Source organism: Azolla caroliniana, unplaced genomic scaffold (assembly GCF_043228905.1).
Source record: "Azolla caroliniana isolate FFs.n. ecotype wild unplaced genomic scaffold, voAzoCaro1.0.p SCAF_13, whole genome shotgun sequence".
Classification (NCBI taxonomy): domain Eukaryota; kingdom Viridiplantae; phylum Streptophyta; class Polypodiopsida; order Salviniales; family Salviniaceae; genus Azolla; species Azolla caroliniana.
The window spans coordinates 15,969,975-15,996,795 of NW_028230448.1; the positions used below are offsets into that span (position 1 = coordinate 15,969,975).

The 26,821-nt window shown below is 42.6% G+C and overlaps 4 protein-coding genes across 4 annotated transcripts; 2 read left to right on the forward strand and 2 right to left on the reverse strand.

Moving 5' to 3' along the window:
• Window positions 1–11,023: 11,023 nt before the first annotated feature.
• Window positions 11,024–16,336, forward strand: LOC147856351 (protein EXECUTER 2, chloroplastic-like). The gene is made up of 11 exons (XM_087329295.1): window positions 11,024–11,712; window positions 11,897–12,013; window positions 12,103–12,168; window positions 12,275–12,381; window positions 12,471–12,549; window positions 12,643–13,347; window positions 14,698–14,824; window positions 15,229–15,401; window positions 15,484–15,558; window positions 15,721–15,813; window positions 15,883–16,336. Exons 1-11 carry the CDS (start codon window positions 11,074–11,076, stop codon window positions 15,985–15,987), a joined length of 2,286 nt encoding a protein of 761 aa, XP_087185421.1. The 5' UTR covers window positions 11,024–11,073; the 3' UTR covers window positions 15,988–16,336.
• Window positions 16,337–17,838: 1,502 nt separating this feature from the next.
• Window positions 17,839–19,882, reverse strand: LOC147856352 (putative serine/threonine-protein kinase PBL28). Its single transcript, XM_087329847.1, has 6 exons — window positions 19,730–19,882; window positions 19,334–19,551; window positions 18,764–18,965; window positions 18,492–18,655; window positions 18,201–18,305; window positions 17,839–18,081 (listed from the first exon to the last, which is right to left on the reverse strand). Exons 1-6 carry the CDS (start codon window positions 19,809–19,811, stop codon window positions 17,854–17,856), a joined length of 999 nt encoding a protein of 332 aa, XP_087185973.1. The 5' UTR covers window positions 19,812–19,882; the 3' UTR covers window positions 17,839–17,853.
• Window positions 19,883–22,317: 2,435 nt separating this feature from the next.
• LOC147856353 (pentatricopeptide repeat-containing protein At4g35130, chloroplastic-like) lies at window positions 22,318–24,443 on the forward strand. Its single transcript, XM_087329897.1, has one exon. The coding sequence runs from the start codon at window positions 22,402–22,404 to the stop codon at window positions 24,403–24,405; it is 2,004 nt and encodes a 667-aa protein (XP_087186023.1). The 5' UTR covers window positions 22,318–22,401; the 3' UTR covers window positions 24,406–24,443.
• Window positions 24,444–25,549: 1,106 nt separating this feature from the next.
• Window positions 25,550–26,020, reverse strand: LOC147856354 (uncharacterized protein At5g01610-like). The gene has a single exon (XM_087329116.1). It carries the CDS (start codon window positions 26,018–26,020, stop codon window positions 25,550–25,552), a length of 471 nt encoding a protein of 156 aa, XP_087185242.1.
• Window positions 26,021–26,821: the final 801 nt, after the last annotated feature.

The window sequence follows — 26,821 nt, forward strand, 5'->3', positions numbered from 1 at the left end:
ATGCGTTCATGATCACATGCTCAGCTATATTCAAGAGTCGAAAACACCGAAAGAAGCTTGGGGCAATCTCAAGAAGATTTTTGCAGCCAAGTGCACCTAAGCTCCAACTCCAACAAGAGTTAAACAACATACAACAGAGGGACTGTGTGATGCCCTCATCATCGACGATGACAAAATGGTGCGAATATGCCTCGGCGGCTTAGCACCTCGATTTGATGCGATTAGATCAGCCATTCTCGCAAGGGAGAACCCTCCTTCCTTTTTCGACCTTCAATCTATACTATTGGTGGAGGAAAATCATGCCCGACAAAGGAGTAATGCACCAAACGGTCAAGTGCTCTATTCCCAGTTGGATGATAGAAGAGCATCCACCTGAGGAAATAGAGGTTGATTCAGTCGAGGGTTACAGGGTTAGTTGACCCGAGAATGCAACTCCCACCAATGGCAAGACGATAGGAACAATTCCAAGGAATTCAGCAGAAGGGAGAGCCATCCGACCGGACCGAGCCATCGCAACAACCTGATCGAATGTGCATATTGTCGAAAGAAGCAACGAGAGTTGGCTTCAACCAATCGATAACTCACGAACTATGCCACGAATTCCGATTATGACGATCATGGCGGGATGTTCGTAATGAGGCATAAAGCACATTCGATGGAGGCATAGGGCCCTACCAACACCTCATCCTTAGAAAATGTATGGTTTGTAGACTCTGGAGCATCCAATCACATGACGTCTCACGAAGATTGGTTCCGAGAGTTGAGCAAGCTCGATCGACCCGACTATGTAGAAACCGGAGATGACACGAATCACTCGATTCAACATATCAAAAATGTCCCATTTGGGAATGATGGCAAACAAACCTACCTAAAGAATGTCTTGCATGTTCCAACCATCATGAAAAACCTGGTCTTGGTCGACCAAATTGTCGAACAAGGTATGCAAGTACAATTCAACAATGAAGGGTGCTTCATCGAGAATGAAGGCTGATTAGTCTCTTACAGTCGAAGAGAAGGCCAAATGTTCATCCTCGAATCGAGCGAGGTGAAATCGGCTATGTTTGCGAAAGGCCTCAAAGTCGAAACCGACTTAAAATTGTGGCAGAAGAGAATCGGTCATATCAATCTCCAGAAGCTCTAGAACATGCAGTCGAAAGTAGTCGTCTTCGGACTCCAGACCATACCAAGAAGGAGATTACGGACTTATGCGAGGAATACCAATTCGGAAAACAACACTAACAACCATTCCCAAAAGAGAGGAATGTGAGCAAAGGGATCCTGGATGTAGTACATTCAGATGTGTGGGGACTAGCCCAGATGGCAATATTCCGTGGTTGCCGATATTATGTCACGATCATCAACGACTTCTCGAGACATACCTGGATCTATCCTATGCAGCAGAAGAGCGAAGTGTTCGAACAATTCCAAAAATTCAAAATTGAAGTCGAAAAGGCAATAGGTCGGCATGTTCGATGCCTTTGATCGGATGGAGGCAAGGATTATTTCTCAGACAAATTTATGGCGTATCTCCGAAAGGAAGGAATTCTCATGCTGACACACACCTTAGCAAAATGAACTAGCCGAATGAAAAAATCGGCACATAGTAGAGGTGGCACGGGCCATGATGAACGAGAAGAGCCTGCTGAAATCGTACTGTGCAGAAGCAGCTAACACAACCGTCTAGCTCATGAACAGATGTACAACCTCTGGGGGTACACGATGTAACCCATCATGAGAAATTTTTCGGAAAGAAGTCGATCTATCACATATCTGGATATTTGGCTCGATCACCTACGTGCATATTCCCGACGAGAAGCAACAAAAGCTCGACCAAAGTCAGAGAAATGTATCCTCATACGATACTCACTTGAACATAAGGGGTACAAATGTTACAAGCCATCTGCCCAAAAAGTTAGGGTGAGTCGAGATGTCGTTTTCGATGAGTCAACATCCTGGTACAAACCAAAGACGATTTCGATTTCAACTCTAGTTGAGCCAGAATTGACCGAACAAGAGATAGAAGACGAACTTCGACTAGGGCACATGTTCGAAGAAAGTCCGATTACGATAAGGCTGAGCGGACCACTAAAACCCCAGAGTGACCAAAGCACATCTCGACAAGTTCGGGGTTAGAAGGAAAGGCCAAGATGCCGAAATATGAAGATTTGATTGACAACGAGTCAACTCACTCCCTTGATAGTGAGTTCGAAGGCTTGGACATCCCAATCATCCAGTGTCATGGAGGATTCTGGCCATAAGGAGAAAAGGGAGCTAGACGCGCATGAACGGGGGTGTGCACGGATGCACACGAGATCGTTCGGATGTACCAATATGTGTAAATATTATAGTGTTAGGTTTTAAGTGTTGATGAGTACTACCACAGCTGGAAGTTGTGGGTTTCACTACTGAAGACGAAGGATCGGGTACTATCCGTCTTCAAGGAATTCCACACAAGAGTGGAAAGGGAAATCGGCCTCAAGGTTGAAGGCAGTTCGAGCGGACAACGAAGGAGAAAATTGAGGGCAGTTCGAGGAGTGTTGCCGGTCGAAGGGAATTTGGTTCGAATTCACTGTGCTGAAGACACTAGAGCTGAACAGATTTGCCGAATGGATGAACAGACCGTAATGGAGAGAATCCGGAGTATGCTGGCACATGCCAAATTATTGAAGACGTTTTGGCCCGAGGCATTGATGACAACGACCTATGTGATAAACAAATCACCCTTAGTGCCCTTGGACGGAGACACACTACAAAGAGTATGGACCGGTAAAGATGTGTCTTACCGGCATCTAAAGGTTTTTAGTTGTCTCACCTATGTGCATGTAGAAAAGGACAGGAGAGCAAAGTTAGATCCAAAGTCCCGACAATGCATATTCCTCAGATATGGTGATGATGAGTTCAACTATCGAGTGTGGGATTTGGTCAACAAGAAGGTCTTCTGGAGTCGAGTCATATTCTTCATGGAAGACAAGACTATTGTCAACTGGGAGTCAGAAAAGAAGATAGCGAACTCTAGATCGATCGACAGGACCCATCCGCCCAAAAGCCTGATGGCACTCGAAGGACCAGCCGGAGTTGGACAAGAGACCGAACTGACCGAACAAGAAGATCTGGACACCGGAACCGGACAAGATTCCGAATCGGAGTCAGATGAAGAACAAACGGAGAAACCGATGATCAAGAACCAAGGACAGAGATATCCTCTAAGAGAGAGAAGGGTCCCCCAGAGATTTTCGGATACAGAGCATGTGTTGCTGACCAACGAGGGGGAGCCAAAAATCTTCGAAGAAGCAAAGAAAGACACCTAGAGCCGCAAGTGGTTAAGTGTCATGCAAGATGAGATGGATTCCCTGCATGAGAACCACACATATGAATTGACTGAGTTGCCGAAAGGAAAGAGAGCGCTCCAGAACAAGTGGGTGTACAAGTTGAAACCGAGAGACGCCAGAAATCCACTGAGATGCAAAGCCCGGATCGTGGTGAAGGGCTTCCAGCAAAAGAAAGGGGTGGACTTCAATGAGATATTTCCCCTATAATAAAGATGAAATCCATCCAGACGGTGTTGAGTATAGCCGCAAGCATGGACCTCGAGGTAGAGCAACTAGACTTCAAGACGGCATTCCTACATGGTGACCTCGAAGAAGAGATCTACATGCAACAACCGGAGGGATTCATCAAGAAAGGGAAGGAGGAGAAACTAGAGCAAAGGACCGGAAGAGCCTCAAGTTGAGCTTGAGGGGGAGTGTTGAGATACAAGCTCAACATTGGCTGGATCGGTGCGTAAACCGGTAGGCAACAAGAGGCCAGATCGGTGTGGAAACCGGGAGGCCATTGAACAGATATTCCGCGAGGGAATATATTTGGGAGTTAGTGTAGGAGCTCAGTTATGAGCATTGAAGTACGTGTCAGTACTTCTGTCAGTTTGTATGGACTTGTATAAAAGTGCTCTCTGAGCACATCCTATGTACAGAGGTTTACACATTATTTTGAATTTAGTTTTTTCTGTGTGTTTATTCCCTCTCTATCTCTCCCGCGTTGTCGTGAAGATTCCAGGCCATCAGTAAAAACAATCTGAAATGCACGGGAGCACTGGTGTGCACGAGTGCACACCCCTAGTGAATTAGATAGTGTAAGTATTAGGCATAGGAAAAAGGAGGTGTACTAGGTAGTTAAAGCATTAATAGGGATTCAGACATTGCGTAAGTAGGGAGAGTTACGAGGAGAGCGAATCAGGGGGGAGAATTTAGGAAGTTAAAGCAACAAGGCCATGAATGCTCTATAACGGTCACTCCTTGTGCTATAAAAGGGGCGACCCTCGACTGTTTTGGGGGATGTCATTTTTTTTTGAGAGAGGAGAAAGGGAACAAAGACCAAAGAAGACGAGGAGTCCTATGACGTGCCACCGGAAGGCGCTTCCCTTGCTCGCATCAAACGCCCGAGTGCTCCCAACCAGGGGATCGACCTTCTGTGTGCCCACTCATCTTCGTGTCTAACTACTGTAGAGCCTACGCTCGATCACCGGCACTACTCCAGTTGTAATCACCCACAGCGCTACGCGCATATATTGATTGATAGAAACTTATCTACCGAATGCAAGTCGTTCTTAGCATCTCTGTCTATGCTTGTGTCTACACGCGAACCTCTTACACCATCTCTCTCATTTCGCTAACCTTCTCTGTTTAAACCGCAGTCTCAGGGCTCGCGTAAACCGCAGACTCTTCCTCCTCATTTCTTGGTTCCTTGGTTCAAGACCCCCGCGGTCCTACCCAACTTCTACGCATCCACGAGGATATCCTCGACATCGTACATTGTGTCTTAAGCTCTCCATTAAACCTATTTTTTCTCTATTAGTATTCTATGTTTCGTATAGCTTCCGCACATTACATTTCACATTGATGTCGTCAACTACACATCTCCTATGCCAATAATTCGGCATGCACCTTCATTTCCCATCCGGATAGAATCGTGATCTCTGGCTCTATAAGCTGAGAAGCACTTCCGGTCAGGGGATAGGTGAAACAACGCTCCGAAGTCGACCACCCATGTCGTCTCGTCGCTGACAAGATGCAGCTCACTCTCCTCGGTGATCAACAACAGTTCTTCCTCACTTGTCGGAATTGCCGACGTTCCTCTTCTTTCGGAAATCTTATTCGGTTCCGGAGGTTCAATCGAACCTCCGGAATGTGTCGGACATCCTTCAACAACAACTTGCACCCGGTTGATGTCGTCAACCACACATCTCCTATGCCGATAATTTGGCATGCACCTTCATTTCCCATCCGGACAAAATCTCAATCTCTAGCTCTATAAGCTTAGAAGCCCTTCCAGTTGGGGGACAGGTGAAACGACGCTCCGGAGTCGACCACCCATGTCATTTCGTCGCTGACAAGATGCAGCTCACTCTCCTTGGTGATCAACAATAGTTCTTCCTCGCTTGTCACAATTGCCGACATTCCTCTTCTTTCTGAAATCTTATTCGATTCCGAAGGTTCAATCGAACCTCCGGAATGTGTCGGACATCCTTCAACAGCAACTTGCACCCGGTTGATGTCGTCAACCACACATCTCCTATGCCGATAATTTGGCATGCACCTTCATTTCCCATTCGGACAAAATCTCGATCTCCAGCTCTATAAGCTTAGAAGCCATTCCAGTTGGGGGACAGGTGAAACGACGCTCCGGAGTCGACCACCCATGTCATTTCGTTGCTGACAAGATGCAACTCACTCTCCTCGGTGATCAGCAACAGTTCTTCCTCACTTGTCGCAATTGCCAACGTTCCTCTTCTTTCTGAAATCTTATTTGGTTCCGGAGGTTCAATTGAACCTCCGGAATGTGTTGGACATCCTTCAACAGCAACTTGCACCCGGTTGATGTCGTCAACCACACATCTCCTATGTCGATAATTTGGCATGCACCTTCATTTCCCATCCGGACAAAATCTCGATCTCCAGCTCTATAAGCTTAGAAGCCCTTCCAGTTGGGGGACATGTGAAACGACGCTCCGGAGTCGACCACCCATGTCATTTCGTAGCTGACAAGATGCAACTCACTCTCCTCGGTGATCAGCAACAATTATTCCTCACTTGTTGCAATTGCCGATGTTCCTCTTCTTTTTGAAATCTTATTCGATTCCGGAGGTTCAATCGAACCTCCGGAATGTGTCGGACATCCTTCAACAGCAACTTGCACCCGGTTGATGTCGTCAACCACACATCTCCTATGCCGATAATTTGGCATGCACCTTCATTTCCCATCCGGACAAAATCTCAATCTCTAGCTCTATAAGCTTAGAAGCCCTTCCAGTTGGGGGACAGGTGAAACGACGCTCCGGAGTCGACCACCCATGTCATTTCATTGCTGACAAGATGCAACTCACTCTCCTCGGTGATCAGCAACAATTATTCCTCACTTGTCGCAATTGCCGATGTTCCTCTTCTTTCTGAAATCTTATTCGATTCCGGAGGTTCAATCGAACCTCCGGAATGTGTCGGACATCCTTCAACAGCAACTTGCACCCGGTTGATGTCGTCAACCACACATCTCCTATGCCGATAATTTGGCATGCACCTTCATTTCCCATCCGGACAAAATCTCGATCTCCAGCTCTATAAGCTTAGAAGCCATTCCAGTTGGGGGACAGGTGAAACGACGCTCCGGAGTCGACCACCCATGTCATTTCGTTGCTGACAAGATGCAACTCACTCTCCTCGGTGATCAGCAACAGTTCTTCCTCACTTGTCGCAACAGTTCTTCCTCTTCTTTCCGAAATCTTCTTTGGTTCTGGACCATCAGTTCCCACTTTGCCTTTCCAAAAGTGTCTGCGGTTCTTCTAGAAGTGCCCCGGCTTTCCACAATAAAAGCAAGTGGGCCTCCCCGTTGACTTCAACCTCGTCCCCGATTTGGCTCGGTTCTGGGGACTCCAATGTCAGCCTCTTCCCCGGTTATGATCGTCTTCCGTAACCAAGGCCTCAAATCAGTTCCGGATTCTCGGTCCTTCCGGCGAGCTTCTTCATCCAACAAGCTTGATTTTAATCTCGCTAGGGACAATTGTTTTCCTTCCGACCCGGCGTTGCCCAAAGTGACAACTAGCGTCTCCCAACTATCCGGGAGGGAACCGAGCTGGAGCAACGCAAGTACCTCGTCATCCAGATGTACTTCCAACGAGGTTGTTTGATTTATGAGCCCCTGGAAAGCATTCATGTGCTTCGGCCATGCTGGATATGTCTTGGTATCGAAGTCTCACTAACTTCAGGAATACCAAAACCCAACTTACAGTGTTCTTGCTCTCCATCATAGTGTCAATTTTCTCCCAGAGCTCATTTGCCTTGTTCTCTTCGTTGAAGTTATTGTACATGCTCATGTCGATGAAGCATCTTATGTATGTCGTCGTCTTCATATGCACCACCTCCCAAATCGTGACATCGATCTTGTCTGGTCTTTTGTCCCTGAACTGTATCGGCAGCCAGATATCTTTAACCACTAGCATGTCCCTCATCTTCGACTTCCACACTGGGTAGTTGGAGTCGGTGAGCTTGAACATGTTGCCGAATTATTCTTCCATTTTTCTTTGTTTGTTTGAAGTTTGCAACTTCTCTCTAATACCAGTTTGTGCGGAATAGCGCTTGGTCACAACCGAGTCTTAAATTCAATGGACGAGCAAAGTAGAAAAGGAGATTAATACACTTACATAGACAACAGAGAGGACACTGGATCTTTACGTGGAAACCCCTAATAGGGAAAAACCACGGAGTCCACAAACTCCAACTATCTCTATGAGAGGAAAGATACAATCGGAGACTCAGAGGCAATGAATTACCTTGAGCTCTATGTCTTCGCCAATCGGCGGTTACAATAGAAGATACTTTCTGTTTCTCTCTCGCTCTCTCTGTCTCTCTCTCTCTATACAATAATAATGACAACGACTCATTACAAAGGGATTTCCCTAAGTCATATTTATACTTATATGAATTTAGGACCATTTACAAATGTGGCCATGACAGGCACACTAGAGACATATTTACAGATATGTCCCTAGATCCGGTTCACACCGGATTCGTCCGGTTTGGTTCCTTCCTTCGGCTTGTCCGGATCTCATCCGGATCCCATCCAGAGGGACCTGTTTCCCAACAGTTCTTATGACCATTCCTTCTTAATTGCATGTGTGTGCCCGAGCGAGTGAGTCGTGAGTTTAAATGTGCGTCGTTCAATGCCACTCCAGAACCGGTAAAGTGTACCACGCTTGTGCGCTACCCATAAGGCGTCCGGAAACAGGTCCAGATCGGATACTTGTCTGGACCGCACTCCAACAAACTTATCCGAACACCGATTCAGATAGCCATTCTTCTATCACCGGCTCCTTGGTCTGAAACCCCGGTGGTTCTGCCCTATTTCAACACTTCCACGCAGAAATCAACGGCATCTTTTGTGAACCTGACATGAAAGGGGCGGCAGAAGAGTCTGAAGATGCCGGGGAGCGAACTAGCGGAGCCGATGGTGGTGGCCGTCGACCGCCTGGTGAACACTCGAGAGGGCACGAGTGCCCTCAACAGATCCATTGACTCAATAGTCATCGTGATGGGCCGATTCAATGGCAAAGACGCAACGAGCTACCTGGAGGCCTATAGGGCCAAAATGATGATAAGGGATATTCTTGAGGACAAACAATTGGCCGGATTCCCTTGGATCATTACATCGAGCATCCACGTTGAATTGCTCGAACTCCAAGCAGACCGTCGTAACTAAAGAAATTTCGAGGGACAACTTCTCGAAAGGTACGGCTTCGATGACTCGCTCCGGTTGTCGAAGAAAGAGTTTATGGATTGGGTCGAGAGCCTCGGCAAAGCCCGGAATACCTCGGCGCTTCTTCAGGAGTTTGAGAAGTGATTCACGCGACTCGAGACACTAGACCGGACCGTGCTCGATACGAGCAAGGTCTTGTTGTTTGTGAAGCCCGTCGACTTGCTCTTGGAGACGAATGAAGGGCTCACCGCTGACTAGGTCGTGGTTAAAAGAGTTTGCAGCCATTTCGACAAACGACGTGAATGGAACGACATCAGAATGTCGTTAGCCAGCCTGACTATCAGGAGGAGAGCCGAAGAGATTCAGGCCCGGTCAAAAGAAACGAGAAGGTGGCTTGAGTTGGGGCCGGTACCAACCAAAGTAGTTGAAGGACCGTCTGGGGGCGCAACTTTGGAGGAGCTGATGATGATGGTGCACAATCTCCAGATCGCGCAAGCCCTGAGAGATGGTGGGGGACAGTCGCAAGACCGAAGGCTTCTGAATGACTAACGATGCATGTGGTGCGATGTCATTGGCCACATCCGGAGAGAGTGCACCAATTTCGCTAAAGCACTCAAGAACAATGTTGTGTACCTTTGGAACGAACGGGTACACGCGTGCAACACACGAAGGCCCCTCGGGGTGAACATCAGACGAGGCGGCATGAAGAGGATAATGGAGGAAGTCGCGGCCCAGAACGTCGAGGCCATTCACTACTCGGTGTCGGCAGGGATCCGGGTAGGTGGAGAGAAGGGCATCGGATCTGGAAGCAATGTCGGGTTTTGGCCACTCATACTAGAAGGCCTGTAGGGGGTGAAGCTATGGAAGGAAGAGGCAAACCGCGTAGAGAGGTGGGTTAAGGAGGGCACCGGATGGAACGATCAGGTTGAAGAGAAAACTGGCTTCGTAGAAGCCGCGCGTCAAAACTACGAAGTTCTGGTTGAAGAAAAGCAAGCTAGTTCCTCGAACCGGTATGAGACCCGGAGTGGGCCGAAGAAGAATGACGGAGGCCCAGCCGGCTCACAGGAGAAGACGAAGTTGCCGAGCTTCCGGTTGAGCTCGGAGATAGAGAAAACGATAGATAGTCGAGTGGAACTCACGTTGCAGGAAGTGCTTGGGATAGCAAAGGAGTTCCACGGCAGCATCATCAATTTAGTGAAGAGGAAGAGGTTGTCAACGGAGCCGGACGCGGAAAGACCTATCAAGGTGAGGACAACGTTGATCGATGAAGTGGCGGTAGAAGAGGAATACGCCGAAAGCCACTACATGAAACTGCATTAGGCAAGTGCTGCGACGAAGAAACTGGTTTGGATCAGTGATGTGCAGGGACCAGTGGTAGCATTGATCGACCATGGATCAGAAATAAACTTGATGTCCATGGATTTTTACAAGAAGGGCATGTGATCGATCAATACGAAGCACGGGTGGAAGATATGCACGACGACTTGCGCCACGAAAGAGCTACACAAAGCATGCTTGAATGTCCGGGTGAAGGTCAGTGACGTCGAGAGGGGGACGCACATCTACCATGCCAACCATAGGCATATATATATAGATGAATATCCTTTTTAACGTCCAAAGGAGACTGATGGCATTCTATGAGATGGGAATTAGCCCATTTTGGTTTCCTTCCAGTTTATGACTTTTGATGCTACAATGTGAACCAAGGAGAGCCAAGATCCAACCTAAAACGCGACATAAGGTGACCGTCGCAAGCTTGGGAGGACATGTGAGAGCACCGACAAGAGGGAGATATGTTTTTAACATCCAAGGGAGACTAATGGCGATCTATGAGATGGGGATTACCATCAAGTTGAGGACTCCTTATAGTACGGTGTGAATTGGGGGGAGCCAAGAGCCCAATCTAAAACGCGACATGAAGTGACCATCTCAAGCCTCGAAGGGTCTTTGAGAGCAGCGGCTGGTGGTAGGTCTTACATGAAGGGATTCGAAAGGCTATCCGTGAGTGAAATACTCGAATATAAAGCATTACAGAGACGTTAGAGTGAACAATGTACTAGAATGAAGCATTATTGAGAGATTAGAGTCGATACAGAAACGTGTCCGGGATTTGCCAGGAATCACGAGGGAGCGGGCGGGGGGGTACCACTGCTGATGTGGCAGAGCTATCACTAATCCATGGACGCCACGTGGAGGAGGATCCATGTCATCGTCGCTCGTGGATGAGGGGGAGAAATATCATTACACAATGATTTTGCCTTCATCCTCCCTCTTTTTCTCTTCTGCCTCGATCGTTCAGACAGAGCACAGACGAAGGCCTCCCAAGAAACCATGGCCGTGCCAGGTAATTTCTCCTCTACTTCTTCTTCTTCCTCATGTCAACCTTATAATTTCCTCACAGAAGCTTCCATCGCCTCTCACCTTCCTCCCCCTCGTCATCATCAACAGACGAGCCCTCAGTACAGTAAGCTGCGCCTGAGGTCAGAGATTCAGGCTAATTGTTTGACTCGCCATTCCTTGACCTTTCGTAATTTTAGAAGTGCCAGGAAGATCTCAGGTACGGTTAAAACAGCTAGCTTTTCTTGCTGTGCTTCTGGTGATGGGCATGGTTCTTCGAGCCATGAGTCTTCTTCTTCTTCATCTTCTTCTTCTTCGTCATCATCATCGTCTTCTTCTTCTTCTTCTTCTGATCAAGGAGCATCTCCGGCGAAAGATGAGAGTCCATGGGACTTACAGTCTCTCCAAACACGAATCGAGGATATGTTTAGTAATGCTACTAAGAGATTACAAGGTTATCTTGATAACTACAAAGGGGATGTTACCAATGTCTCTGAGGTTGAAGAAGAACCAGAAGCAAAAGAATCAGAGGAACCTAATATTGTGCAGCAGGAGGATGAATGGAATTGGGAGCGATGGCAAACGCATTTCATCCACATGGAAGAACAAGAGAAGATTGTGTCAACTCTCAAGGTATGCTGCTCATACCTTCATTATTCTCAAAGAAAGCTCAAGAAACCTAAAAAGTAAAATTAAAATCAAAGCTGAAAGAAAAGTTAAAGAGAAGCTAGAGAAAAAGTTTCTTTCATGTGAAGCTATACATTTTTGTCTGTTTTCTGCATAACCTGCTTATCACGGAAAAGAAATTTCTTTGCAGTTTGAATTAGAAAACGCAATTCACAAAGAGGATTTCAAAGAGGCCACAAGACTAAAAATGGCACTGAATGAGGCAGCTATGACGGACTCTGTTGCTGAAGTTCTTTGCTCATTAAAGGTATAGTTTTTCTGCACGTTTTTCAAGATGATTTTCATTGTTTTTTTCTGTTCATCCATGAGCAACACTTTTATACATGAATCTGGCAGGAAGCTCTTGAGAACGAAAGTTATGAAGAAGCGAGACAACTAAGGGATGAAGCTGCTGCTGGGTTGGTAATAATCTGATAAACATTACTTTGCAAACGCTTGTTAAGATTTTAACAATGAAATTCAAACGTGAAAAAGGAAATTTGGATACATAAGCTAAATTTCCATGCAGGTAGGTTGGTGGGTTGGATTAGCAGAAGGCGAAAGTGATCCTTACGGCAGAATTATTAACATTAGCCCATCATATGGAAAGTTCATAGCTAAAGGATACACAGCAAGGCAGGAGCTAGTAAATCATCGTTTACTTCTTGTGACCTTTTCTCTTATTTTGGTTGACCAATGGATATTGATATTGGTTTTGTTATCAGACAACTGGCTAATTCAGCTTCAGGCATTCCATTGTTTGAAATATTTCTACGCAAAGATTCTGATGGGTATCATCAACAGGTTAATAATCTTGCAATCTATAATGATGTCCTGATTTGACCTGTAAAACTAATTTAATTTCTGAGTTATGGTTTGTTGTGACTAATGTTACAGACAGTATACTTGCAACCTATATTACCCAGGGATCTTACAACACCCAGATCAATTGATGGGAACATTGATGGGAATTCCAGCATTTTGGATATGAACATCTTGACTGGTGATGGAAAAGAAATAAAGGAGAAGGACTTGACAGAATCTCCTGTAGATGATGAAAACAAAAACAGGAAACCAATTGTTCCAGATGATGGACTAAATAACATTATAAACTTTCTCAAAGACCGCATACCTGATGTGAAACTCAAGGTTTTTAATGTGAGCAATCAAAATGGGGAGGATATCCCCAAGATTGTTGAGAAAATTTTGGAGGAAGTTGAAATAGAGGACAACGAAGGTGCAAATAACCAAGTGGACTCTTCAGAGGATCCTGAAGATTTAATGCAAGAGAAAATAGATCAAGCCAGCAATGATAGTGAATTGATGGGAGTAGTACAAAGAGAGATTCCTGTTAGATTGATAGTTGGTGGACTGCTGCAAAATGTTGCAGAAGAAAAACTACCCAAGCCTCCTACAAGGGTTCCAGCAAGAATTGAAACTCAAAGTCGAGATTCCTTTCTACTACACATTGAAGAAACTGCAGCCCAGCTGCAGAGTAGAGAATCATTGTTAAAAGTTTCAGCCATTATGACAAAATCATCATCAGAACTTCCACCAGAGGTTTTGAAAGCTGTTTCAAGTCTTGAAAAACTTCCTGTTAAGGTATATCTTTCTAGCCCCTTCTCAAGCTCTGAAATATTTTGGACTCTTTGTGGTTTCTAACTGTACCAGAAGATTTATTGTTTCTGTAGCTTATTTTTTAATGGAACATTTTGTATGCGGTAGCACAAATTTGTAGAGCCAAATTATTTCAAATTCAATCTCATGATATTTCATGATCCAAGATTGAGGCTATTCTTTGTATTAAGTTATAATGTTCTTTTTCTCTTGTTTTATTAGCATCATTGAGTAGTAGATGATGGTCCATTATTGTTACATGGAAGGACTTTTTCTTTCTCAGTGCAAGATATATGAAACGAGGAAAAGAAAAGTTTCAGTTATCATCATTAGGAAGTAGAAACTAAGGCGACTGGGAAGAAAATGGATTTCATTGAGAGATGCTGCCAGTGTGTTCAGAATGATTAGCGTCATCCCTGGGTCAGAGACATGGATAAAAACAGTGTAGCATGCAAAGTCTTTGAGGGTAACCAAGTCTAGGGAAGAACATGGTACTGACCCAGAAATTTGGCGTGTGCCACATGTTCCACCACTCCCATTTTATTACTCCACGCTCATGTATCTCACACAGTGATAGAACACCAGAGTATATATGGACATGTATATAGGACATGCCTGATAGATATCTCCTGTGTGCACAAACCCACAAGACACACAAACATATGATGTGGCAGACCATGCATGAACATGCATAGGAGATACTACATATATAATTAGGTAGTTCATAGCACACTTCGTTCTCCCTTATAACATTGGAACCTGAGATTTAAACATGGTAGACTTTGACTTAATGTTCCCCTTTTGTTTTTGCAAACCAAGCACACGAGGAATGGGAAGTTATTGCTCACCCAAAGTTTAACCTGTGTTTGTTATTTCTTCATTTTGAGAATCGCATTCTCTTGGTTAACTCCATGCAAGTGACTGATACTAGATGCCACACCAACATTTTTGTCCTAACAATTCACATGCAGTGAAGGATATCTTGTGAATTTTGAGGTTGATAGCCTTGACTATGAATGGGCAGTTCATTCCTCTAACATTGATTGCTTTTAAGGCATCAGACTTTGTTAGTTGATTTAAAACCTATAGGCAATGATTTTTTTTTAATACTGCACATTCACATTATTGATGAAGTATATGGAAATATATCAAGTCTCGTTGAAGCCAACAAACTCCAATGCCTTAAAACCAATCAATGCAAAATCTGGTGCTATGGATGCTCACTCGCTCCCCTCCTTTTATGTGTAGTCATGCATGCATGCAGAACGTGACTGGAAATTTTCACATTCCTGTCCTTGGTGTCTATTTATGGTATTAACATAAATTTCTATATAGATCTCAAAGGATATGGGCGAGCTTCTCAAATTGGCTGTTAGTCAAGTACAAAAACGTCATGGTCTGTCAAAATCTACCTCTTTTCAGCGAATCAACTTTCTAGATTCTGATACAGAGCCCTTCACAGGTAATCATACGTTATAGAGTAATCTATACAATAATTGATTTGGGTTTTTATTAACTAAACACTGCTATTTCTATCCTCCTATTCAAAGGTGAAAGCAAAATGTTTTGATTAAGGTATAAATATTGACATGTACTTTTTTAGGATATAAATATTGACATGTAGTTGTAGTGAAATAGATATAGATATCTTCCTAGGTCCGTTGCCAGTTGTGTGCATTATGAGATTTACTGTACAAAACTTCTTTGTCTTTCAGCTTTTACTGTAGAACTGTTCTTTTGACAATGAGTTGTCTTGTAAACTGACGAGCACTTTGGTGTGTGACTATGGGTGTCATTGCATGTTGTTTTTACTCTAAACAATGTATTGTCTAAAAAGAAAAAAAAAGGGAGATGTGTAATTTGCAGGATTATATGTTGGCTCTTTTGGACCTTTCACGTCTGAGCTTGTTCAGCTAAGAAGAAAATATGGCCATTGGCATAAAGAGTCAAACATAAGCAATATTACAGACAAGCTTGAGTTTTTTGAGTACGTTGAAGCCATAAAGCTTACTGGAGATTTAAATGTTCCGGCTGGTCAAGTATGAATGTTTTGGTTACAGTTATAGTTCCTCCATGTTTTGGATTGTTCCTCGATTTGAAACTCAAGTGATTTCTTTCCAGGTTACCTTCAGAGCCAAGATAGGGAAAGGAAGTAGGTTAGCACATCGGGGTATCTATCCAGAGGAGCTTGGTGTGGTAAAGACTGGTGCCCTTAATGCTTCCACAGTTTTCCTAATTGGAAATTTACATAGGCAGATGTAGTAGACAAATAATGTCATCCATGTGCATAGTGTTACTTGTTTACTCATGGAAACCTAAATTTGAGAACATAATGCTGCACCTGTGTGGCATTTTTAGATTGCAAGGTATAAAGGTCAAGGCATGTTGGCAGAACCTGGGTTCAAGAATCCTCAATGGGTTGATGGAGATCTTCTACTGCTTGATGGGAAGGTACTAGTTTTCATATCTTGTTGACAAGAGATTGGTTTAACACTGAAAGGAGGTCTGTTGAGTTTACAGGGCTTTGGACATTTAAATGGAGCAGAGTTGGGTTTTGTATATTCAGTCCCAGAGAGACATTTTCTTGTCCTCTTCAATCGACTCAAGCTGCAGGCTAAGCAGTAATTTGAACATGACATTTGCTGAGTGAAAATGGAGGCACATGAAGGATATTAATATTGAAAGCCACAAACCTTTCCAGTTGGGCCATGCTGTTTTGAGAGATTGCAATTGCAGAGAACGCACTCACAACGAATTACAGTAGAAGATCCTATTTTCTTGATTCCTACTTGTACAGTTGCCTTTCAACAAGATGGGCATTCCTGGATATAATGATTATCTATTGGAGAATATAGCTATGGATGATGTATGTATAGGGTGGTTAGTTTATCCGTTCAAATGTATTGGCAATAAGTTGGAGTTGTATTTATTCAAATTTTCAGAGCAAGTTGAGGGTTTCATTGAGTTGTTTATCTATGGGCTGTCTGACTTAACGTGCTAGTGTGGTAAATGTCTTTTTACAATTTTCCATTAAACTTGAAAATCTTGTGATTTAAGAATTAAATACACAATGAATGTCTACATTGATTAAAGCTATACACAACATGATCTAATAATAACAAAACACAATTTGGGGAATCAAGGTTGGAGTTACAAAACACAACTACAGCAGCTAAGTAGAGTGTGGTCAAAGAAAACAAGCCATTATTTGTTTTCTTTTAATTTAAAACAATCAAGCTACCACACATTGCATTCTAAATCTTGTCCTCTTAAGGTGAGAATTTTCTTTCTTCCTACCATTTAATAATTAGCTTACCCTAGTCGTAAGTTCTTCAATTTCTAATCCCAACCTTGGGTTCATAGCTTAACTCTCACATCTCTATTATTCCATACATATTTTTCTTAATTTACTAGGTGCCAATGTGGAATTTCGGGGTAGAATATATGAGTTTCTAGTCTCTACAGAACAACCTTACTAATTGCAATACCTTACTAATTGCAATAATCATCTAGGCTCTCTCTACTCTCTCAATATATTCATATACTGTATACATATACATATTCAAACTATCAAGTTACTAATCATAACAGATTCCCATTAAAGTTTGCAATGTTTGTTACCAATCATTTAAAGTGAGCATTTATTCTTATTACGATATTATTACATATTCACAAGCATAGTGAAGGGAGCTAGGAGCTCTTCAACAAGCTGTAGAAGAGAATTTGCTCCAGCTCCTTCACACACTCTGCCATAGTGGGTCTGAATCTACTGTCATCTTTTACACATCGTGACGCTAAGGCTGCAAAACAAGCTATGGAGTCCATACTGTAGGAGGCCCGTGATAATTCCGGGTCGACGATTCGTTTCAATTTCCTTCTGCAACGTAACTTACCTTTCACCTAAAAATGGAAATGATAATCTCTCTCTCTCTCTCTCTCTCTCTCTCTCTCTCTCTCTCTCTCTCTCTCTCTCTCTAAGGAGACATCTCCTAGGTATTCAAGTTGCATTATGGAATCACAATTAGCCAAATATAAGGACATGTAAGGTATGCAAGGAAGGGCTAGTAGAGAATGAATGTCACTTGTTTTTTACATGTTCTGCGTATAGTGCAATTCGTGAAGCTATGATGATATATTAAAATGGGGTGACGAATTGAGTATCATACTAAAGAGAACACCTAGAAGGTTGAGATCATATTTACACACCGAGACTTGGGTGCTTCAAAGTATGAATATCCCTTCTTAAGGAGACGCACATCAAGATAACTTTTGTATTTTGGTCCTATGGGTCAATATTGGCCTCTCTATGGACTCTAAAAAAAATCTATCTCTCTCTTAAAAGCCAGTTTGACCTCTTAAAGTGACGTGAATATATCTTTCTTCTCTCTTTCACTTTTCACAGTTATTTACGTATGTCCGTGTTGGGTTACTCTATTCATGTGAAAGAGTGGCTTTCGCTATTTCAAACAACGGCCTTTTTTTTATTAGGGTTTAGGGTTTAACATCTTCAGTATCCATCTTGAGATGTTGACAATCCAATATTAGCACAACCCAAAAGATGTCCTCTCTATCTATATGACCACAATTAAAGCATGCCTGCGAGACGAGGTTTTGTTTATGGAGAGCTTGGCATGTATCAACAGGTCTTCTTCCAGTTAGGAGCTCCAGCAAAACAACTCCGAATCCATACACATCGCTCTTCAAGGTGACATGCCCAGTCTGCTTGCATCAAACAAGCAATATCAATACAAATTGCAAGAAAGCAACATAGGCAATTTGACATGAGTTTACAACTGAATAGTAGAAGATAAGATGATGAATGAATTCGCACTACTTACTGCAATGTATTGAGGATCCATGTAGCCAAATGTTCCCAGCACTCGGGTGCTCACATAAGGCATAGAGTCCAAAGGAACTAACTTTGCAAGGCCAAAATCTGAAACCTGTTTTAGCTTTATGCGTTTAAGAACTTGGTAAAAGTGCTTCCATTCATTAAACAAAATCAGGAAGATAAATATAATCGTATTTCCTCATATTTCTATTATTTCTGTGGATGAAAAGAAAAGCAGGTTCACTAACAACGAAAAAAAACTCTAGATACTGATGAGAAGAGCATGAAACTACTGTACCTTGGCTTTAAGATTCTTATCAAGTAGAATGTTACTCGATTTGAAGTCTCTGTGGATAATAGGATTTCTAATTCCAGAACCATTATGCAAATGGCACAAACCACGAGCAGAGTCAAGCGCAATTGTGACCCTGGTTGGCCAATCTGTTTTAATCCTCAGTATACCTGGATCATTACCATATCAATAATTGTGCTATTTCACCATACCTGACTATATATCGAGTGACAGGCTAAATGCTAAGTCTTCTCAAAGTAAGGATTTCATATGCATACCGTGTAAATGTTCTTGGAGGTTCCCTTTTGCCATGAACTCATAGACTAGCAACCTTTGGCATTTGTCTGCACAATATCCAATGAGACGAACAAGATTTGGATGATTGAGGCTGCTTAATATGTCCACTTCTAGCCTGAATTGTCGTTCCCCTTCTTGAACCCTTCTTGCTGTTGGACAATCCATTTGCTTGATAGCCACAACCTGTATGGTAAAATTCTATCAATACTAAATGAATTTGCATTTCCCATATAAGTCTGATCTACACCTCAACAATAATTCCGATATAAAACCTCCTGAATTGAAGCCAGTGTGACCATAGGTTCATAGTTGGCAAATATTAATTTTGTTCTGTACCTACTTTACCAATTAATGCATTAGATTCATAAAATATATAATGCTCTCTGAAACGTGAATACAACTGCAACGGAGCACTGAGCAGAGATTTTGTAAATCAGGTCATCTTTCCGATGCTAATTTTGTTCTGGCCTGTTCTCATCTGAATCCTACACCGAGTGCTGGAACGAAGGGAAAAACAAAAGAAAATATTTGCAAGAGAAATTGCGGTGTACCTGACCATTCTTCAGGATTCCCCGGTAGACACGGCCAAATCCTCCTTCTCCTAGGAAATTACTAGAGCAGAAATTATCCGTTGCTTCTTGGAGCTCTCGGAGTGTGAACACATCAACTGGATGAGGACGTCCGCCCCTTATCTCTTCCAGGGAACAACACGTAGTACAGTAACCCCACGCCATCTGCTGATCACCATGGTATAGATGCTGTGATCGACCTGCAGAGAGAAATGAGAGGATCCGAAAACGAAACACACACGATCAGATTGTTCAGAGAAATCATTATTACTCTCTGTTTGACTCATGAGAGAGAGAGAGAGAGAGGAAAATCTTATAGGAGGGAATGGATGAAATAACAAGTATGGGTGTGTGTGTGTGTGTGTGTGTGTGTTTTACATGGAGAATCGTCCACAGTGTCCACGCGCTGTGAGTCTCGCCATGGATGGAAGAGTCTGAGTCTGCGCAACAAAATCATCATCACACAGGCAGAGGAGATGGTGAAGGCGAAAGAATATTTGTATGTCTCTGAGAGAGAGAGAGAGAGAGAGAGAGAGAGAGAGAGAGTACGAAGAGCAAAAGGAGCGCTATTTGAAATCTGTCGATTTCACACTAGAGTAGCCAACTCATTTCATATATGTCCGCCCGAGAATTTCAAAGTCAAGACCTCAAAAAGTCAAAGTCCGGTCAAGAAAAACCTTGTGAGTTGGTGACCTCCACCTCCTTTGTCTTCTAATTCTTCTCTGCCATCCATTTCTCTTCCTTTCTTTCTCTTGACCCTTCTTCTTCTTCTTTGATCTATATGGTGCACATTGCAAACATCAGTGCCTATGCAAGCTCCTCCTCGTCTTCCTCACTTGGTCCATTTCTCTTAATAATTTAGAACCTAATAAGACCATGTTTCGTATTGTTGCTCCCATTGCCCCATTCTCATCTATGTCTTTTTCTTATGCTTGTTGTTAGTGCCATGTAAACCTAACTTGAACAAATGCCCGAATGATGTTTATCATTGTGAGTCATGTAATTAAGACGTCATCGTATCGCCTTAATCAAGTATGGTAGCATGTGATTGCTAATATTGAGGGGTAGCTTGGCATTGTTGTCAAACTTTTAACTCCAACCAAGCATTTATACTATGCACAATCGTTGCTTCTTGAGCGGCAACACATCCTTCGGAACCAATGGTTTCAAACTTCCATGTTTTGTTTGGATAAATTCCATTGCCATAAGACCATGCAAATGTAGTGGTAGCATAAATTGGAGAGCATTTGCATTTGAATGTCATCCATTGCATGTGCAATTAGATTTACTATTGAAAGTCGTATTCAAGCTCACTACTATGATGTATTTAAGTGTGAACAAGTGTGTTCATTACCACTCAAATTATGTATTTAAGTGAATTTTGATTGCAATTAATTTCACTACCAACAACTATATTCAAGCTCACTACTAGCATGTGCGATTAGAATCACTATAGAAAGTCAAATTTAAGTTCACCCTACAATTATGTCCAAAGTTTTAACTAAATCAAAGTTTTTGCAAAGCGGTGCATATGAGAGTGCGCACACACACACACACACACACACTCATCTTATCCAATGGAACTCGCACAATATTTACTTCAATGTTAGAAAACTCATATATTAATATGTAGCAAACAAGTAATCATCTTCGATGATATTGAATGCCAACATTGAATTTCAATGGTTGTACTTTGTGTGTTCATATTTTAAGTTTGAGATAATGCATACCAACTAGTGATAGCGTACTCCTAAAATCGTGGCTTTACAAATCATTGTCAAGAACCCAAAGGTTGAAAACAATACCATTGCCTAATACGCAATGCTAGAAAATCCAACCTACCTTGCTTTGATATTTGTACAAGTCCCAAGTCCTACACATTATTGGGCGTTATAAGTAATTTAGAATGGAGATAGATGATATATTATTACGGTTAATTATTGACTTCTCACTTCTTGTTGTGTTGCGATCTACTTGCGGCATAAGGATATTGATCTAGATGACCTTTTTGTTACTTTTTTGTTTGTTTCTATCCCTTTTTCCTTCATGTTTCGTTTTGGTTCCTAAATACACGAAAATCAATTGCCTTACGACAAGAAAAGCCGAACTCTTTTCCTTTCTGTCACAGGTATATCTAATGTAAGCATAAATATAAGGAAATAGACAAGAGAATAAAGAGACAAGGAGAGAAAGTAGCATTTTGATCCACTAGACCATCCCTAAATGAAGGGATTGAGACGAACCCGAGCCTTGAACCACGTCTCATATACTATTGCGTATAAGTTTCGAGTGGTAACATGGTAGTGGTGTGTGCTCGCCACAAGAGCTAGTTCACCGCAAGATCATAGTCTCAATAGCCTCATAAGGGGGATCATTCAACTATGTCGAAGATTGTGATCTTGTGGTGAACAAACTCTAGTGGCAAGCGTGCTCCAATACCAAGTATGCTACAAAGTGGTATACGATACTATTCAGGACTTGGGTGGTAGGGTAGATGGACACCTTGCTCTCATTCTCTCTTTGTCTCTTTATTTTCTTATCTATTTTCCAAGGTGCATGATAACGTTAGATATATCCGTGACACTTTCGATACTATTCAGGGCTTGGGTGGTAGGCTAGATGGACACCCTGCTCTCATTCTCTCTCTGTCTCTTTATTTTCTTATCTATTTTCCAAGGTGCATGATAACGTTAGATATATCCGTGACACTTTCGATACTATTCAGGGCTTGGGTGGTAGGCTAGATGGACACCCTGCTCTCATTCTCTCTTTGTCTCTTTATTTTCTTATCTATTTTCCAAGGTGCATGATAACGTTAGATATATCCGTGACACTTTCGGTCGGTCGTCTACGTGCTCATAGAGACTCCAGCGTGTCAATGACGAGGAACATTGACACGTTGTTGAGAGGATGACATTCACATGGACACACAGGCCAAATGGTCGGTTGCCTTGGGGTGGATAATTTTAGGGTTCCCACTACAAACGCTAAATGGATTTAGGGTTTAGCGATTAGGGTTTAGGGTTTAGGGCACATTGTTGGTGCCATGGATGTCGAGCAGAGGCCCGAATAAGCTGTTGACGCATTGCAACTTTGCAGACTCTTCCTCTGTCGCTGCCCTCATACGCACCTATGGCGATCACAAGGCTCTTTCTCAGGGCCAACGACTTCATGCTCATATCCTTATTCTCGGCTATGGAGATGATGCTCACCAAATCTGCTTCCTTGAGAATCTTCTCATTCAGATGTATGGCAAGTGTGGATCCATGGATGATGCCATCTCTGTGTTTTCGAATATCCACGAAACCGATCAGTTCTCTTGGAACCTATTTCTCGGTGCTTGCATTCAGAACAATGAAATTTACAAAGCTTTTCATCACTTCCATCAAATGCAGACTCAAGGTCTTCTTCCCAACAAACACACATTCCTTCACATCCTTGCAGCATGTGCTGGACATAATTCCATATCAAAAGGTAAGCTGATGCATGCTCTGGCCTTGAGCAATGGATTGGTTTCAGACCTTGTGCTTGAATGTGCCATTGTGAATATGTATGGAAAATGTGGAGATGTGTATGAAGCGAGAAAAATGTTCAATAGCATGTCAAATCACAACGTCATATCATGGAATGCTATGATTTCAACTTATGCACAGCAGGGACAGAGTAGTAACGCCCTTGTATTATTTTGGAAGATGCTTCAGCAGGGATTTGAACCCAGTAAGGTTACGTTTGTGAGCCTTCTTGATGCGTGTGCAAGTGACTTAATGATTGATGAAGCTATGTTGATGCATGTTTATATTGCTTCCAGCAGTTTCGAAGCGGATTCTGTTGTTGGAACTTCTCTTGTTAATATTTATGGTAAATGTGGCAGTATGAATGAAGCTCTTTACATGTTCCGGAAGATTCCTGTTAAAAATGTGGTTACATGGAATGCAATGATTGGAATCTCTGCCTTCCATGGACAAGGGAAAGATTCGTTTAAGCTGTTTAAAGAGATGAATCTGGCTGGAATTGTACCCAATAGGAGTACATTTGTTAGCATGCTCTCTGCTTGTGCAATGCTGGAAGACTTGGTAGATGGTAGATATGTACATTCTTGTATGATTAGGAGTGGAATTACATATGATGTAGTTCTTGCTACCGCACTTGTTAGTATGTATGGTAAGTGTGCAAGTTTGAAGGATGCTCGAGTTACTTTCGATGAGATGGTCACGAGTGATGCAGTAGCATGGACAGCCATGTTTGCTGCATATGTGCAACAAGGTGAGAGTAAGGAGGCACTTTCCCTTATTCCGAAAATGCCCTCTGGCCCGTTTCTTGCTGATAATGTCACCTTTATTAGCATATTGGATGCTTGTGCAACTGAAGGGGCTATAGCAGAAGGTCAACTAATACATGCTTTAGTGCTGGATAGCAAATTTGAGTGCGATACTGTTGTAGGGACTGCTCTTCTTAACATGTATAGCAAATGTGCAAATTTGGAAGATGCGTGGAATGTTTTCAATATAATCAGTGAACGTGATGTTGTCACGTGGAATGCTATCATTGCAGCATATGGTCAGCATGGTCATGTGAAGGTTGCAATGGATCTGTTTTACCAGATGCTGCTATCTGTTGTCCCAGATGAAATCACTTTCATTTGTGTCCTTACTGCATGTAGTCATGCTGGTATGGTCAATGACGTTGATCAATGGTTTCACTTTATGCAGACTTTCCATGGCATTTCACCTAGTATCGATCATTGCAATTGCTTGCTTGACCTATTTGGGCGATCTGGATGGATAGATAAAGGCAACCATTTGATTCTCAGCATGCCTTTTCAGCCTAGCACTACATCATGGATGACCATGTTAAGTGCATGTAGAACTCATCTAAATGTGCTAGGAGGAGAAAATGCTGCAGCTCAAATATTTGAAACTGAAGGAGAATTTCCTGCCCCTTATGTTGTGCTTTCAAATCTGTATTCTGTTACAGGTCAATTAGATGCTGCAGACAGAATTAGGAAAATGATGAAGTGCAAAAATACCTGCAGTATGATTGAAATTGATGTATGACAACCCAAAATTTAATGATAAGGGCAGGTTTGATGTTTTCCCTTGAAATGAGTGTGTTGATGTTTTCTTTGAACATAATTGGTTTAGAATTTCATAAAATGACACAATTGGTTTAGAGTTATAAGATGGTGTGGTTCATATATCTCAATGATTTGTATCCTCATTTAAACAATAACTATGATGTCTTGATGAGAACTACGATAAATTAGCAATGAGGGTAGTAAAGTCTAAGACACATGATGAATATCGAAGTATGGTTAATTAGTTTATGATGCATTAGTAATGTAACAATACATCGATATGGTGCTTGATGTGTCCATGATACATAGGAACTTGCATTACCAACAATAATATGGTTCACTTTTCAAAGTTCTGAAAATGTCGCTTCATGATTAGTTTGGTATTTCTAAGACAATCTTATGAATATGTAAATCCAAATGTATAAACCCAACATAATATCTGAAACATGTAAATTAGACCCAAAAATTGATAGGAAAATATATTAACATCCATGCCCATTACTGTGTTTAAAATATAGCTAGTAATATTCACAATTAGCATAGATTAGATCTATAAGAATAAAACAGCTTCATTGCATGGTGAAATATTTTAAATAGATATACTATATACATAATTACCAATATTCACTGCTAATTTACCGTGGTCCAGAGTCCAAAGAACTAGCAATGCCATGCCAACAACTATGTCATCTTTCAAAGCCTTGATTCTTGATAACACTTATACTACCAAACAGAATAGATCTAGCAATTCATTAGTTGCGACAAGATCCAATAATGCAGCCTAGTCAAATTCAATGACATGAATAACATAAATGAAGATACATGAATTCAAGAGACCTGACGATGGCAGGAGTTTGGATATATTGAAAAAAATGCCACCGCTTAGGTTGCATCGAAAGCCATCTTTACAGGCATTATTGCCAGATATATCAAATTATGTTGTTGATTGGGTATTACAGGCATTTATTTCATGACATATCAATAAAGGCACTTGGGGCACCAAATAATGATCCGAGACATCGATACAGGAGGCATTACTCGAAGTAGTGATGCCACAAGGACAACTTGTGGGAACATTCAATGACAAGATGATGAGAAATGCGGATGAATTTAGAGGGTGTGTGCTAAGAGAAGTTGTCCTGACTGGTGGCCGCAGAAGAAGAGCACACCGGATTTTCGCTGAAGTTAGAGATGTCATAAGAAGCAGAGGCAGGGCCAACACTGAAGACAAGGTTAGAGCCAGATACGGTGATGGAGGAGATGGGCCACCATATGAAGAAAACCTTGACATTGACTCCGGAGAGGTCGGAGAGGCTGCCAGGTTCTAGGGTTCCGGTAATACTGGCGGAATACTTCACTGGGTAGGCTGACGGAATGTTGACGGTGCAGGAAGACTCCAAAGATAAACTAAAGCTGCCGTCATCTTCATCCAGATCGTAACTCGTAACTGTCTCGGGTAGCAGACCTGAAGGAAACCCATAGGCCTCCAACAGCTCATAGGCTGTGCTATTATTGCTCCCAATTATGTTGATGTTGCTACTTCCTCTGCAGTACTGGATCTGTAGAAGGGCAATCACAAATAGAACTACAATCATCGCTTCTCCACTAACTTTTCTCATCTTTGCTTTGAGGAAGGGCATGAAATTCGGGATCCTGGCCTTTGCCGGGAATCAGATATTTTAGGGTTAGGGTTAGGGTTAGGGGTCTGCAGGACTCTGATATCCTGAGATTAAAGCAATGATAGACCAGAGACTCTCCGGCCAGAGGAAATTAAAGCTGCAAGTACGGTTGAATTTCTAGGATTAGAGGGGTGGGGGTGGGGTTGGGGAGTTTTTTTAGCGCAAGGGTGTGAGCCTTGAGGATAGTAGGGTTTTTTGTAGGCGGAAGAGATCTGCAGATTTGAGGCCCTCCGGAGAGAAGATGGAGATATACAGAGATGAGAAAGCTAGCGAATCTGTGTGGTGAGGGGACAACCTCCCTCTAGAGACAGAGACAGAGACAGAGACAGAGAGAGACAAAGAGAGGAGTGGTGGGCATGTTCTTTTTGTCAACCATGTCCATGGGTCTTTTGTGGATGGAGTTGTTTCATTCCACATTTGACAATCAGATTGTATGGTCACTCCTGAAAGTCCCTATGATGGCCGTCCTGACCAAATCATAACACGAGAACTGCCCATCGGCCGACCCTTGCAAGCTTCTCTATTTTTGTTCGGAAATTTGGACTCGATTTGGGACGCCCTAAATCATCGTATATGTCCCTACCAACCATTTTGTCCCATGGTTTGTGTTGGATACATTTAGGTTTGTGGATTCATAGTTGTGTGTCGCATTTAAATAGAGTATATTGCCCCACCGCTTCTCTTCTATATGGTCCCAAGATCCAGACCACGTAGGAG

Excerpts from the sequence above, each read along its gene's own strand:
- LOC147856354 (XM_087329116.1), bottom strand. The coding sequence starts at position 26,020 with ATGATTGTAGTTCTATTTGTGATTGCCCTTCTACAGATCCAGTACTGC.
- LOC147856353 (XM_087329897.1), top strand. The coding sequence starts at position 22,402 with ATGTCGAGCAGAGGCCCGAATAAGCTGTTGACGCATTGCAACTTTGCA.
- LOC147856351 (XM_087329295.1), top strand. The coding sequence starts at position 11,074 with ATGGCCGTGCCAGGTAATTTCTCCTCTACTTCTTCTTCTTCCTCATGT. Across the intron at positions 14,825-15,228 it reads TGATACAGAGCCCTTCACAG|GATTATATGTTGGCTCTTTT; the intron begins GTAATCATACGT and ends TGTAATTTGCAG. Across the intron at positions 15,814-15,882 it reads TTCTACTGCTTGATGGGAAG|GGCTTTGGACATTTAAATGG; the intron begins GTACTAGTTTTC and ends TTGAGTTTACAG.
- LOC147856352 (XM_087329847.1), bottom strand. The coding sequence starts at position 19,811 with ATGATGATTTTGTTGCGCAGACTCAGACTCTTCCATCCATGGCGAGAC. Across the intron at positions 19,552-19,729 it reads CACTGTGGACGATTCTCCAT|GTCGATCACAGCATCTATAC; the intron begins GTAAAACACACA and ends TTCTCTCTGCAG. Across the intron at positions 18,082-18,200 it reads TGGATCCTCAATACATTGCA|ACTGGGCATGTCACCTTGAA; the intron begins GTAAGTAGTGCG and ends TGATGCAAGCAG.